The sequence below is a fragment of the Martes martes genome (assembly GCF_963455335.1).
Source record: "Martes martes genome assembly, chromosome: 18".
Lineage (NCBI taxonomy): Eukaryota > Metazoa > Chordata > Mammalia > Carnivora > Mustelidae > Martes > Martes martes.
The window spans coordinates 39,543,726-39,557,510 of NC_137906.1; the positions used below are offsets into that span (position 1 = coordinate 39,543,726).

Consider the following 13,785-nt stretch of genomic DNA (forward strand, 5'->3'; position numbering starts at 1 on the left):
ACGGGCTCCAGGGGGCCCTGTAGGGGGGCCATTGCCCCAGCCGCTGGGTCATCATCCCCGCAGCGAGCCCCCTGCCTGCCCCAGCTCCCCGACACGTGAGCCCAGGAGAGGCCACGTGAGACCCTGGTGTGAGGGGCCCTGCGGGGTGGCACGGGCTGGCCAGCCGCTGGGGGTCCAGCCACAGCCAGAGGAACCCCTCCGTGGCTCGTGGTACTCAAACCAGGGCCTTACAACGGAGATCGCTGCTGCTCTTCTTCAAGAGAAATTACCACGAGAAGGGGGGCGGGGGAGAGGGAGGTGGACCCAACACTCAGGCCCATTCAGAGAGGACCGCAGGGGAGCGGACAACGGCAGCCGGGCCTGCCTGTCCAGCAGGGAAGACGAATGCAGTCCAACTGCGCTCCGTGTGTGCCGCTCGCCTGTTTCCCACAGCGCGGGTTATCTCCTAAACGAGCGCCTCCGGGCCCAGGACATCGCCCAGCTCGCCAACAGCTTGGCTCTGTGGCACCCCCCGCCCCGGGTCTGCGGGGCTGGAGTTCCAAGCGAGGGCGACGAGCCACCTTCCCAGCTTCTCCGCAGCAGGGTTCTGCACTCACTCAGGCCGACGCACCCCTCACCCACCAGAGGTCTAAAGGGGGCCGGGCTCCCAGGACAGGAGGCCACGGAGGTGCCAGCCGCCTTTCCACAAACACTTCAAACTTCCACGCCAGGAGATAACCATCCCACGTAAGCGGCATGGGACATTCTGTGAACAAGAAGCATTCGAGGCCATGGATTCAAATACCACATTTTAAGTAACACGGACACTGGCGAGTGAGCTCGAGGGACGCTGTGATGCGGTGACATCAGCGGCAGAGCCCAGGCGGAGGCCGGAGGAGGCCCGCAGGGGCCCGGGCAAGCCTGCGAGCAGGGGTGTCCGGCCACAGTGAAGGAGAGCGAGCACCAACCCAAGGACAGACTCATCCAGGACACACCAAGTCCCCTCACGACTCAGCAAAAAGACAAACGATGCCATTAATAAGCGAGCAGGGGATGCGAGCAGACACTTCCACAAAGACGACACATACACGGCCACCGGGCACCCGAGTGAAGGGCGTTCCTCGCAGAGGGCATTCGAACCAGACCACAGCAGCCTGGCTATGCTCCAGGACAGCAGAGCCGCAGGCGTGCTGGGGACCGTGGGCAAAGACAGCCTCACGCCGTTCCCGGCCACGGAGCGGCCCCTGCGGAACACGGTCCGGCCGCTCCTCGGCTGACCACGTGCGGGGTCGCCATCCGAGCCAGCGAGTCCCCTCACAGGCCTGCACCCAAGAGAAGGGAAAACCCACACCCACACACACACCGGCGTGCGGACATTCACCCTGGCAGGATTCACAGGGGCGCAAAGGGGGAACCACCCAGCGACCGTCAGCACGGGAACCGATAAGCAGACAGCAAATCCACACGAGGCCCGACGGCCATCGGAGCGAAGCCCTGCGCCCTGCCACCAGCCCGGTGAGCCTCGAGACGCTCAGAGCGCGCACTGCACACGTCCATGGTCACATGAGACGTCCAGCAGGCACAAATCCACAAGACGCGGAGTGGACTGGTGGCTGCCAGGGGCCGGGGTGCCCGGGGAAGTGGGGAGGAACGGCTAATGAGTGTGGAGTTGCTTCCGGGGAAGGAAGACGTTCTGAAGGCACAGAGGCGCGGCGCCCACCACGCGAGTCTGTGGAGGTACCGGAAACTCCCCTGGACCACACCCGCGGCGCACGAATTCCACGGTAGGCCAACCACGCCTCTCAACAAAGCCGTGAAAACCGCCCGCTACGACGGGGCCAGAACCCACGCAGCCCGCCCCGCCTCGGCCCCGACCAGCCCCGCGGCCCTCATGAGCGCCCCACGCCGTGACGAGGAGCCTGGGTCACACCAGGCTGCCCTCTGTGACCCCACGGAGTGCCCAGGTCTCCCCGGAGACATGCCCCTGCACGGCAGCGGCCTAGAGGCAGCTGGTTGGTGCGCCCGCCCAGAAAAGCAGAGGCCCACCTGCAGGATGACCAGGAGCCCCAAGACGGCGGTCTTCACGTCCTCCAAGGAGGCCGAGTACGCCGCCACGTCTCTCTCCTCCAGCTCAGGGGGTGGAGAGAGGGAGCGGGACATCACCTTCAGAGAGAAAACGTGCATTCAGCTCCCCGGCTCGGGGCTCCCCCCAGCAGCTACGGTCAGACCCGACACTTTCCCCTGCATTTCTCAAAAGCTGCATTTTACGCTCCTGAGGGCTCTTCCAGAAACTGCGACGTATTTCACAGTTAAGAGAAAAGCACACTGGCCGTGCATAAGGACGATGCGCCCAGCCCGGCTCCAGAGCCGCACCACGGCTGTGTCCCAGGACCCCCGTAGCACCACCCATCCCCGATGCAAGGGGATCCTGCGTGAGACGCAGCCACCGCTCTGGGCACAACAGGGACAAACGGTCCAGAGGCCAGCGCTGCCTATGCAGCCTGGCCACAATCGGGGGCCTCTCTCGCAGCCCAGGCACCCGGAGCCCCGGGCTTCAGCAGCCCTCACCTTTTCCACAATGTCCAGCAGGCTGTTGAAGTGGTGCGTATGACAGCCCTCAGCCAGGTCCACCAGCAGCTGGGTGGCCAGTTTCCGGACTTGGGGGTCTTTGTCCTCTGGGACGTGGGAGAGTTGTGAGATGACCACTGAGCTGATCAGCTCCTCCTAAAGTGGCACAAGTCGGGGGAGGTGGGCAACATGGGGAAGGGGCACGGACGCAGCTGAGGGATGCTCTGCACACCCCCTCGGGGGCCCAGGCCCCCAGGCCCAGGTATGACGCAGCAGCAAGTGGCCGGGCTGGCTCTTGCCCATTCACCGTCACAGGGTGGGCCCCCCGCGTGCACGCTCTGGGGTGGGAAGAGCCCGTCCCCGACATCGTGAGTCCACAGCGATGGGCAGGGTGACAACAGCTTCTACAGAGGCAGATACAATGCACCATAGCAGCAGAGGGCGAGACAAGATCAACCCGACATGAGGAAGTTGAGAACCCAGAGGGGCCTCCTGGAAGAGGCAGCACGAACTGGATTCCAGGAAGGCTAGGAGGGAAGGAGCGGGCAGACCAGGGCTGGGGACACCAGAAACACCGGGGGGGCTGCCCTTCAGAAGCCACACAGAGCGTGGACTGGAGAAAAGAAGATCCAGCTTTCCAGGAGAAAAGCTCCTGGAGGAAAGGACAGGCAAGCAGGGGCACGTGAGTGTCTGAGGGACAGATTCTGGCCCCAGAGCGAGTCAAGGCTGGAGGGAAAGCAGCAGGAGGAGAGAGGCGCGGGGCCTGGCACCACTGTGGTCAGGCCGGGACTGGAGAACGTGACCACAAAAGCCAAAAGAAAACATCCCCACACGAGACTCTGCTGAGAACTTCTGTTTGGGCCCCGCGACTCTTGGCCCAGCAGAGACCTGGCGGGAGGCGGGAACCAACACCCGAGCGCATGAACGGGGGTAGAACCAAGCTCACTCAGCAAGCCTGCCACAGAGGGGTGTCCCAGGAGGCTCACAGAGCCCCCTCCGGGGCCCGCCCACCATACCCTGCACCCCCCAGCAGGACTCGCACCTCATAGAACTGCCTGTTGATGAGCAGCACGAAGGACAGGACGTCCAGAACCTTGATGCGCACGGCACTGCGGGATTCGTTCCTGGGGGCGGGGCGCACCGCTGGGGTCTGGGCGGGGGCTCCACTGCCAGCCTCGCCCTCCACCAGACCCCGGCTCGCCCACATCCAGACCCAACACGGGGCCACGGGGCGGGGCGCTCAGCCCTCAGAGTCGGCCTCTTCCTAGTCGAGCGGGGCCGCCGGAGCGAGTACGTGTGGGGGCCTCAGCGGACTCTGTGCTACTGGAAGGCCAACCTGCTCCCGCTCCCTCCAAGGATGAGAAAGGGAAACCCTGACCCGACCAGGCCCAGGCTCCTGGGGCCCGGCCGGCCTCCGCAGCTGCCTACCTGAAGAACCTCTCCATCAGCAGCTGTAGGTTGTGAATCCAGCCGTCCTTGGCGGGATGGATCGACTGAGCCCTGTACGTGATTAAGTTCAAGAGCGAGGACTCCTGCGGAAAGAAGTCACCATTACTGAGCTGCTCTGCCCCGAGGCTTGTCCTATACTCACGCCCATGCTGCTGGCCCTGGTGGGGGAGCGGGGAGGAGCGAGTCTGCTCACGGACACCAGCCCTTCTCCAGGTGGGCAGTCCACACCACAAAGGCGCTAATGGCAGCAGTGAGAATTCATTTAAAAACCCACACAAGGCGCCTGGGCAGCTCAGTGGGTTAAGCCCCTGCCTCAGCTCAGGTCATGGTCTCAGGGTCCTGGGATCGAGCCCCACATCGGGCTCTCTGCTCAGCGGGGAGCCTGCTTCCCCCCCTCTCTCTCTGCCTGCCTCTCTGCCTACTTGCGATCTCTCTCTCAAATAAATAAATAAGATCTTTAAAAAAAAAAAAAAAAAGCGACAACCCACACTAAAGTCTTGGCGTCAGGCTGTGGGTTCCTGGCACGAGTGCTTCCTGCTGCCCGGTGAGCAGACACACCAAGCAACAAGTCCCCAGAAGCCAGCCAGCACTTCCTCCACATGGGTGGGAGGAAGCCGACGGGCAGGCTAGCGCCGTCTGCAACAGCCCCGTGTGCAGTCTGCTTGCTGACGCCCCAGCAGACCTCCCGGGAGAGCAGGAGCCTGCCTGCCAGCCCGAGTTTCAGTCGCGGGGTCCCACCTCTCCCCCAGCAGTCTAACCTCGGCCACCCTCCTGCCCAAGCACCAAAGGCCCCGCCAAGTCGAGGGAGAAGAGGTCTTACAGGCCTCTGGTCTGCGCATCGCTCGACCAGCTCGAAGTATCGCTCCGGAGAGCCGTGGAACTCGCTCTGATCGCACAGCTCTTCCACGGTGGTCAGCAGGTCGTGGACGACGGCTCTGAGCTCTGGGCTGTCCAGGCTCTGCAACACAGAGGTGCGGTCCTGGAGGAGTGACTCTGGCCTCAGAGTGCGGGTCTCCAGCGAGCCGCATCCAGACATGGGGCATGGCAGGCCATTCTCGCTCATTCAGGGAGTGAGGACCCCAAGGAGTCCTGCTCTGCCCACCCAGCAGGCCTCCAAGGGATCGGCTCTGAGCGTGTTCACGCCTCCCCACAGCTCAAGCACCTCCTAGAAGCCCCAGGGCAGTTGCCTCCCAGCCTGCCGCTCCAGGGTGAAGCAGGGCCTGGCTAGTGGGTCGGTGACAGCGGTCTGGCTCAGCCGGCAGGCCCTGAGGGACGACAGTCTAGTCCTCCGCCCACTGGCCTGGCCGGGCACATCGCCATGCACAGGCCCAATGCCCTCCCCCCCCCACAAGACCCTATGACCCAAGAGACCCCGCCCCCAGGCCGGGCTAGACACTGCCTCAACTCTCCTACAGCCCCACGCTGCCCCCATGTCACCCCCTCCTGCTGCGTTTAGTACTGCCGCCAAAGTTCCAGCAAACCCGCGGGCGGCATCCCTGATGCCCCGGGAACGGTCTTAAGGGCCCCCTTACAGGCCGTGAAGGAAATGCGGTGTATCCCCTTTTGGGACTTGCGGGATGCTGGCCCCACCCCCTCGCCCACCTGTTGCTGTCAAAGCCGCCACCTTCAGTGGGGAGAGCACACAGGGCGGGCTGAGAGCGTGGCCCCGGCAGGGTGGAGGGAGGGCCCCGCTCACGGGCAGATGGGCCTCCAGCCCCGTCGGTCCACAGCCACCCTGGGAAGGACCCGGTGGCCCGCCTGCCTGCCGTCCCGACCCCCCGGCCCCACAGCCTCCTGGCCACCGCACCTGGAGCTGCTGCAGCAGGCGCTCCATGATGTTCAGCAGGATGTCCCACGTCACGGCCTGGAGCTCCCTCCGGTACTTCTTGATCAGTCTGGTTATGGAGAGCACAATCTCGTAGGACACCACCTCGTTCGGACAGGTCATGGCCTGGAACGAGAGACCCAGGGAACACAGCCCTCAGCCGCTTCCTGCTCCCGCCCAGCAAGCCCCCATCCCAGGACCCTCGGAACCCAGCCCGAGAGGCCTTCAAGGGACTCGCTGCCCACATGTGCTCCCAGGCCACAGAAGCGCCCCAGAAGCCCAGAAGCACTCCTGCTAGCCTGGCTCCAAAGGGCCAGACTCAGCCACACCACTTGCTGCCGACTCCGGGCGCCGGCCCCCCAGCCCGGCAGAACCGGAAGGCCACCCCTGCGAGCCGAGGGCGCAGACCACGCCCCCGCCACCCGAGAAGCGGGGCACGGCAGGAGGAACCCTCGGCTCCCGGGGTGCCCTGCCCGCAGCGTGAGCGCACGCGCAGCCGGTGCCCGAACGCCAGCGGGCGCCGCGGACATAGAAGCGACGTCTCAGGCCTCGCTCTAGAGCGAGAGCAGCGCCTGACGAGCTAACACTGTCACCTCGGGGACCCCGGAGCAGTTCTGCTGCTCATCCACAAGGGCTGAAGTCCCTGAGACAGGACGTTCACTTAAAACGAAACCTGCCAAGGGTCCTAGACCTCAGGGTCCCCGGGGCGCAAAGCACGTGACTGAAAGCCGTGGCCTTGGCCACCTGTGGACCTGCGCTCATCCCCGTGCTGTGTCCCCTCCACCCCGTGTGGCAGCCCCCGTGCCGCAGAAGCCAAGTCACCTCATAAAAGGACGGGAGCACAGACGTCGGGGAGTTCTTCAGAGAGTAGAGCCGGTGCGCGCCCCAGAGCGCCATGCCCACAAAGAACACGGCGCCTCTGAGCAGCGCCGCGTCCTCCTTGTAGGCTCTGCAGCGATTGCAGGAAGACCACGTGTCAGCCGAGCCCGCGGCCCCCCGAGCCCCCTGCTCTTACGGGGCGGCAACAAGGCTGGGGAAGCGGCTGTGGGTAGGGGATGTGGGCCCGCAGCCACGACCCGATCCACTCAGGCCTTCCCACCAGTCGTCACTGCTGACCACGAGGCCGTGCCACATGCCAGGACACGGAGGTGAGGAAGAGAAGGCCCTTGGCCTCACGGTGCTTACGGTCTAGGAGGCACCGGTGTGATCCAAAGAACCACATGAAGAAATGCCAAGTCCCCCCCCTCAAGTTACAGTCAAGATGGAGCGCCCAGAGCCACGGGAGTCTGCCAGGGCACTGGGGCAACCAGCAACCGCCCTAGTGGGCACACCCTCAGAGAAACTCGAGCGCGGAGGGAGGACCTGGCAGCCAGGGGAGCGGACGGGCACAGAGCCCCTGGGTAGGGAGGACAGCAGCAAGGAGAGGCGGGATGACCACGGGCTGAGGCGGGGCTGGCCCCCCAGCCCTTGCCATGGTGGGCAGTGTCGTTCTTCTCCTCAGAGCAGGGGGAGCTCTCAGGGCTCCGAACCAACCGTGCCATGGTCGGAGGCGTGTCGGGGAAAGGGTGCAGAGCTGCATGTGGAGCAGCGGACTCTGGGAGGCCAGCGAGGAGTGAGTGGAGGCGCCAGGGGCTGGAGGCCCTGGGAGTGGAAGACCTGCACCATCCCTCGGGGGCAGAAGCAACAGGCCCTGTGATGATCTGGCTGGGGGAGGGGAGGGCAAGGGCCTCATCACAGGACCCGGTGAGGCAGCCCTCCCGGACAAGGCAGGAGTGCAGGATGGCTCAGGGCCTTAGTTCTGAAGGTTCTGACTTTGCAGCAGAGAGAAGAGAGCACGAGGGCCAGGAGCATGGGATGGGAGCTATAGCTCAGCAAGCTTCTGGAGCAGCCAGAGAGCACTGGACAGGAACGCACTCAGGCACCCGGAGAAGCCTTTGTGGCTGCTGACCCAAGCCACCTGGCCCGCACCGGTCCACCCCAAGCCCGGGGCACACTCGCCTGTCCTCCATGATCCGACACATGTTGTAGATGGCACTGTGGCCCAGGTGGGTGCCCAGGAGGTTCCGCATCAGCTGGGAAACAAGGCACCGCCATCAGAGGTGAGCAGAAGCATGCCCCAGGGCCCGGGGCCAGCCTCGCACCGACAGCGCTCTGACGCCCTCCGCATCCGGCCGCCTCTCTGCTGCCTCCTCCCAAACACAGAGGCAGCGGCGTTTTCAAACTACTTCTAAAACCCTGGCCTCGGCTCAGACCCCAGAAAATGCTACAGGATTCCCTTTAGTAGGGCAGACAGCCATTCACTGAACACAGCACGGCCCTTGTCCTGTCCACATGCCTGGCCTCCACCTTCATCCGGGGAATCCCCTCTAGAACAGTTCAGAACCCCACCTTCCAGCAAGGCTCACAGAGCTCCTTGACGTTGATGGTGCGGCAGAGAGTGACGATGAACAGCGGGAGGCTCTCGGCTGGCAGACAGTTGTAGCAGACCACGGCGTCCAGCACCTGCAGGGAGACCTGGGGGAGAGGGACACAGGTCACACCGGCCCCGCCTCCCGCCCACAGGAATGTGCCCCCGCCCCCAGCCTCGTTCCCACCCTCCTTTGGTCAGTGACAGGCGCCCTTCCCCACTGCCAAAACAGCCTTCCTCACGATGACGAGAGTGAGGGAGCATCACGGTCATGATGGGTCGCCCCATCTCGAACTACGACCCCACGACGGAGGTCATCCAGCCAAACACCCTCACTTCCTGTGGAGTCCTGAGCACCAGAGAGGCCAAGCAGCTGGCCCAGGGCCACGTAAGCAGTGAGGGGCAGTGGGGGGCTTGAGCCCAGAGCTGGGATCCCAAGCACTCCGCCACCCGGCCTGCCCAGAAGGAGGGTGAGAGGACCGTCCCTGGGGGGGAGCAGCTACTGACCTCTATGTCTACGGACGACACCGTCTGGACACACAGCAGGCAGATCATGCTGGCGGAGGAAGCACAAGGTCAGGGGAAGGACGTCTCCCGGAGACGGCGCAGCTCCGTCTCGCTTTCTGGGGCCTCAACATGTCAGTTAAAACCAAGAACTTGACCCCCCGAGGGCTCCACTCCCCCACAAACAGGCAGGTGCCTGCCCTGTGCCAGTCACTGGACAGCACCAGCAGGACCCAGCCCCTGCCCTCACGGCTCCCCGCGTACGTGCAAAAAAACGACGCGAACGGGAACAGAGACGCCGGCTGACGGCGTGCGCCGGCGAGAGCAGAAGCGCTACTGCTCTACGGGCAGGAGCACGCACGGCCGCACTGCTCGCGGTGCCTCCTCCGTCTGCTCACTGCCTCCGACGGCTGAGGCAGCAGGGCCGGGAGCAGAGGGACGTTACGGGAACTCCTTACTGGACCATCGATGCAATGTATTCATCCAGGTAACAGCTGTTGAACTTGACCAAGTTCACGAGCACCAAGAGGAATTCTGAGGACAGGCCGATGTCCATCCACTGCAGCACAAACCCAGCTGAGGGGGAAGAGGAGGAGGGCGATGTTCGGCCTCCTCCCCCCACACCAGGAAGACACCCCTGGCCCTTCCGCTGCCATCAGCAGGCCACACGCGGGCCACGCGCAGGCCGGCGGGGGCTCGGCCGCAGCCCCAGCAGGTCGGCGCGGCCAACTCCGAAATTCACCTGACCTGGGCCGCGCTGATCGCGTCCAGGCTGAGGGGTGGTAGCAGGATTTGTGTCTGATGCTCGGAGCCCGGGCCCCGAGGCTGGCCTGCACCAGCAGTACCCGGCGCTTGTCCAGGAGGCAGATTCTTGGTCCTCTACCCCTCCCTGAGACTCTCTCAACAGGGACAAAAGCCACGCTTGGCCACTGGCCAAACCACCTCAGAAAACCTGAGCACGGCAGCCAGTCAGCACCTGTCCTGGAGACGGGCTGCCAGCCGGGACCCATCTCTGGGCCCCAGCCAGCTGATTTCCTCCTCCTCCTCCCTCCCCTCCCCACGGCGGTGACACGAAACCTCACCCCATCAGGACAACAGAGAGGAAGGCTAGCCAAGAGGAAGGCTAGGAGGTCAGGCCCAGGACACGCAGGGGCCCAGCAAGAAGACACGACGAGGCAACCCCAGCCCCCCAGAAACTTCAAGGTACCCTGGATAAAACACAGGCTGATGCCTAGGTCAGCAGCACCGCCTCCCTATAACAAAACGTGGACCCCTCCTGTCCACCTAGCAGGCCTCACTCCCCGGGGACTCTGAGCGAACAGGTCTGGAGTGAGGCCCAGCACTGTCCATCTCCAACAAGCTCCCGGGGGAACGCAGTGGCGGTCCCGGGCCGTACTCGGGCAAGCAGAAGCTCATGGTGTCGCACCTTCCACAGGCCGCCCCGGTCAACCGCAGCGCCCCTCTGTGCCTCAGCAGCCTTCTGGCATTCGGAGTCCAGCGGGATCCCCCAAGCCCGAGAAACCCCGCACCCGATGCGGCACCCACCCAGTTCTTCTTCCAAGTAGGTGATGTGTCTCCCGTTGTCCGTGAGGGCCTTGAACACTTCCAGTCTCTCGTGGAGGTCTTCATTGGAGGGATAATCCTTGATGACCTTAAAGAAGAGGGCCCTGAGAATGCCCAGGTGGTCCCCCTGAAAACAGAAGCGTAGGCTCAGCTGTCCTGCCAGGACCCCTGCCGGCTGGGTCTCCTGCACAGCCATGCGCTGTCCAAGTAGAGGGGGCTCGAGGACTCCCGACCCTGGGACCCCTTCTCCTTCCCAAAGGCACTGGCCGTAAGCGACCAACTGGGCACGTCGGAGCCGCTCCAGACTGGCGCGCATGTGTGCACGTGTCTGTGCGCGACAGTTCCAGTCCTCCTGGGGCTCATGGCCAGAAGAGACACGTTTGTGTCTGCACGTGATAAAAACGGTCTGACCAGGGGGCACCTGGGTGGCTCAGTGGGTTAAAGCCTCTGCCTTCAGCTCGGGTCATGATCCCGGGGTCCTGGGATCGAGCCCCACATCGGGCTCTCCTCTCAGCGGGGAGCCTGCTTCCTCCTCTCTCTGTCTGCCTATCTACTTGTGATCTCTATCTGTCAAATATATTAAAAAAAAATCTTAAAAAAAAACAACAACAACAAAAAACGGTCTGACCACTCTGAAAGGGGACAAGCGTTTCCACGCAGCAGGGGTGTACAGGGCTGGGGGAAATGCAGAGCAGGGAAGAGAGCCCTCCAGGAAGGAATGCAGAGGCTGCCCGCAGTTCTAGGAGAGGCCAGGAGCACAGGGAGCCATGGGCAGAGGCCCAGGCCGGCAGCAGGCGGCCACCAATCTCTCAGAGTGGGCACATCCCTTTCATTCTGTAGCCTCATCGGCACCCCAAAACATTCCAGAGGAGGAGGGAACAATAGCCACCCCCATTCTCCAGGAGAGGAGGCAGAGGTCCAGGGGCTCAACCAGGATCCCCCGGGTTCAAGAGGCTGGGGTGCCCACTCGGGCTGTCGGGCTGCAGAGAGCTGGTGCCGGGGCCCTCACCAAAGGCCAAAGCCCACACGTGGCACGGCGGGAGCAGTCCACGGCCACCCGAAGTCATGCCCCACACCCAGCCCAGGTCCACCCGCACGCAGACCCGCCGCCCATTACCTGCCCCTGCACGATGGCCTTCAGCAGAGCCAGCACCGCGTGCCGGGCCTCCGGGGGCCGCTCTGGCTGCAGCAGGTCCGCCACGGCCTTCCACAGCGCCTCCACCGCGTGCTGCCGCCAGCAAAGAGGGACCACGGTTAGGGGGTACCGGCCCCCTCCACGCAAGGCTCAGTACCACGAGCAAAGGACAGAGCGGAACAGTTCTTCTGACTCAGAACTCACTGCCCTGAAGCCCACACATCGTGTGCCCTCCCAGCCAAGTGACCTGGAGGCTGCTGGGGGCCCTGCTGCGGGCTCCTGCGAACTGTGAACACACGCGGGCTCTGGCCACAGCCTGGCGGGGAGGGAGGAAAGCAGCAAGCCAGGGGAGCTGTCCCGGGGGCCCCCAGGAATCGGTCACGAGTCCCCCTTTAGAGCGTGCTCAGACTCCGGTGAAGAAAGCCACTCAAAGAATGTGAGGACCAGGCAGGCCTGGGTCTACAGCCTGACCCAGAAACCCCACTCCCCAGGCCTCTCCGTACCAGCCAAGGGCCCCTCTCTACCACACGCCTGCCCCACCTGGGCTGCTGAGAACCCTGTGGGCTTCTGGAATCTGCCTCCCGGAGTAGCGGGGTCCTGTCCCCTGCAGCTGCCCAGAATTAGTCTCTCTTGTCACCTCCTCTGCTCCACATTAATCATCCCGGGCTCCCTTCAACCAGGGTCTTCAGACCTTCTCAACCTTTTCTGGGCCCACTTCCCTTGGGAGGGGACTAAAATGTCCTTTATTTTTTTTTTTAATATTTTATTTATTTGACAGAGAGATCACAAGTAGGCAGAGAGGCAGGCAGAGAGAGAGGAGGAAGCAGCCTCCCTGCGGAGCAGAGAGCCTGATGCAGGGCTCGATCCCAGGACTCTGAGATCATGACCTGAGCCGAAGGCAGAGGTTTTAACCCACTGAGCCACCCAGGCTCCCCTAAAATGTCCTTTAGATGGTGTCCGACCCACATCATGACCATTTCAGAACGCTCTGGAACTCTCACCTCCTTTATCCTACGCATAACACTCCTAGTGACACAACCGAAGCTACAACGAGATCACACACCAGCCTGGGGGACTCTGCCAGCCTCTCAGGCTTATCGGTCTGTTCACCACAGCCCCCCGCTTCCATACCTAAAGAAAACTTTATGGACGCAGAAGACTATTTTCACATTTATCCTTGGTAACATACAGCTTGCGTGTTTCAGATGACCGGCGGATGTCGTGGCTGCCCTCCCCTCCCCGTTAGTAAATCCCAGTCTGCCTGGTCCATGTCTCCTCCCAAGTTGCCCATCTGATCTCTGGGCCAGGCTAGAGCAGAGCCCTGAGGTGCTCTCACGACAACCTCCCACTCTGTGCTTGGGATGCCTGGAGAGAGAGTCTGCAACCATCCGCCCGAAATAAATGGGCTTATGTCTGTGAGGCTGCTTGACGCCCCAACCAGACACCTCTCCCAAAAAGACACCAGAAATGGCATGCCTTGAGCCACAAGGTTTCCAGATGTTCCCTTCCCTTCCCTGAAACATGAAGACTCAAGTAAGCGTGCATTTCTGCAAGTCCCTATGAAAGCCTTTCTCAGAACTGACACAAAAACCTTAGTGCCTGTGCTCCCCACCTCCACGTGAGTGACCCCAAGGGATTATGCCCAGAGCATTCCCAGAAGCTCCCCTAAAAGGGTGCAGAAGTTAGTAGTAGCACTTAGCGCTCAACCCTGCTCCTCGAGAGAGCCACTTCAGACTTGTGGACGGCAGCCAACTGAGGCAGACCTACCTCTTCAAATTTCTTCGTTTTGGCAACCTCGCAGATCTGCCCTATCACCCGGATGCGATTGTTGATACCACATTCGACACTCAGTTCCTGGCGAGAGATGAAAGCAGCAAAGAGGCCGGGGCTCAGGCAAGGGGTCTCCGTAACCACCAGGCACAGACCGCCCGAGAATTCCCACGCTGGAGACCTGCCGCGGCTACTTCTGAAATCAGGGACCACCAGAGTTTACGACTCCATCTCAGGGGGTGAGAACAGACTACCTCTCTTTTTTGCGATACTTTGTTTTATTGAGATAAAATTCACATAACAAAATTAGCTCTTTGAACAATTTAAGCCTGTACAATTTTGGCATATTCACGATGCCTGCAACTGTGTCCGCTAACTCCCAAATGTTTTCATCACCTAAGAGGAAAACGTCCCACCGACTAGCAGTCACCCCTCTTCCCTCCCCTCAGGCCCCCACAAAAGCTGATCGACTTTCCGTTTCTATGGATTCTCCTATCCTGGACATTTCACAGATGTGGCAGTACTCGTTAGGTGGGGCCTCTGTGCCTAGCTCCTTCCACTTGGCACGTTCTCAGCGTTCGTCCA

The 13,785-nt window shown here is 62.5% G+C and overlaps 1 protein-coding gene across 5 annotated transcripts in view; it reads right to left on the reverse strand.

Moving 5' to 3' along the window:
• TSC2 (TSC complex subunit 2) overlaps positions 1 to 13,785 on the reverse strand; it is a 33,057-nt gene that overhangs the window by 18,005 nt on the left and 1,267 nt on the right. For all 5 annotated transcript variants that reach the window (XM_080830166.1, XM_080830167.1, XM_080830170.1 and 2 more), the window contains exons 3-16: positions 13,198 to 13,284; positions 11,413 to 11,523; positions 10,278 to 10,422; positions 9,191 to 9,308; positions 8,736 to 8,784; positions 8,210 to 8,335; positions 7,820 to 7,893; positions 6,644 to 6,770; positions 5,804 to 5,947; positions 4,817 to 4,954; positions 3,976 to 4,079; positions 3,590 to 3,671; positions 2,548 to 2,703; positions 2,026 to 2,142 (exon numbers count right to left, since the gene is read on the reverse strand). In XM_080830166.1, the coding sequence (XP_080686292.1) occupies positions 2,026 to 2,142; positions 2,548 to 2,703; positions 3,590 to 3,671; positions 3,976 to 4,079; positions 4,817 to 4,954; positions 5,804 to 5,947; positions 6,644 to 6,770; positions 7,820 to 7,893; positions 8,210 to 8,335; positions 8,736 to 8,784; positions 9,191 to 9,308; positions 10,278 to 10,422; positions 11,413 to 11,523; positions 13,198 to 13,284 (1,578 nt within the window). The remainder of the gene's footprint in view (positions 1 to 2,025; positions 2,143 to 2,547; positions 2,704 to 3,589; positions 3,672 to 3,975; positions 4,080 to 4,816; positions 4,955 to 5,803; positions 5,948 to 6,643; positions 6,771 to 7,819; positions 7,894 to 8,209; positions 8,336 to 8,735; positions 8,785 to 9,190; positions 9,309 to 10,277; positions 10,423 to 11,412; positions 11,524 to 13,197; positions 13,285 to 13,785) is intronic.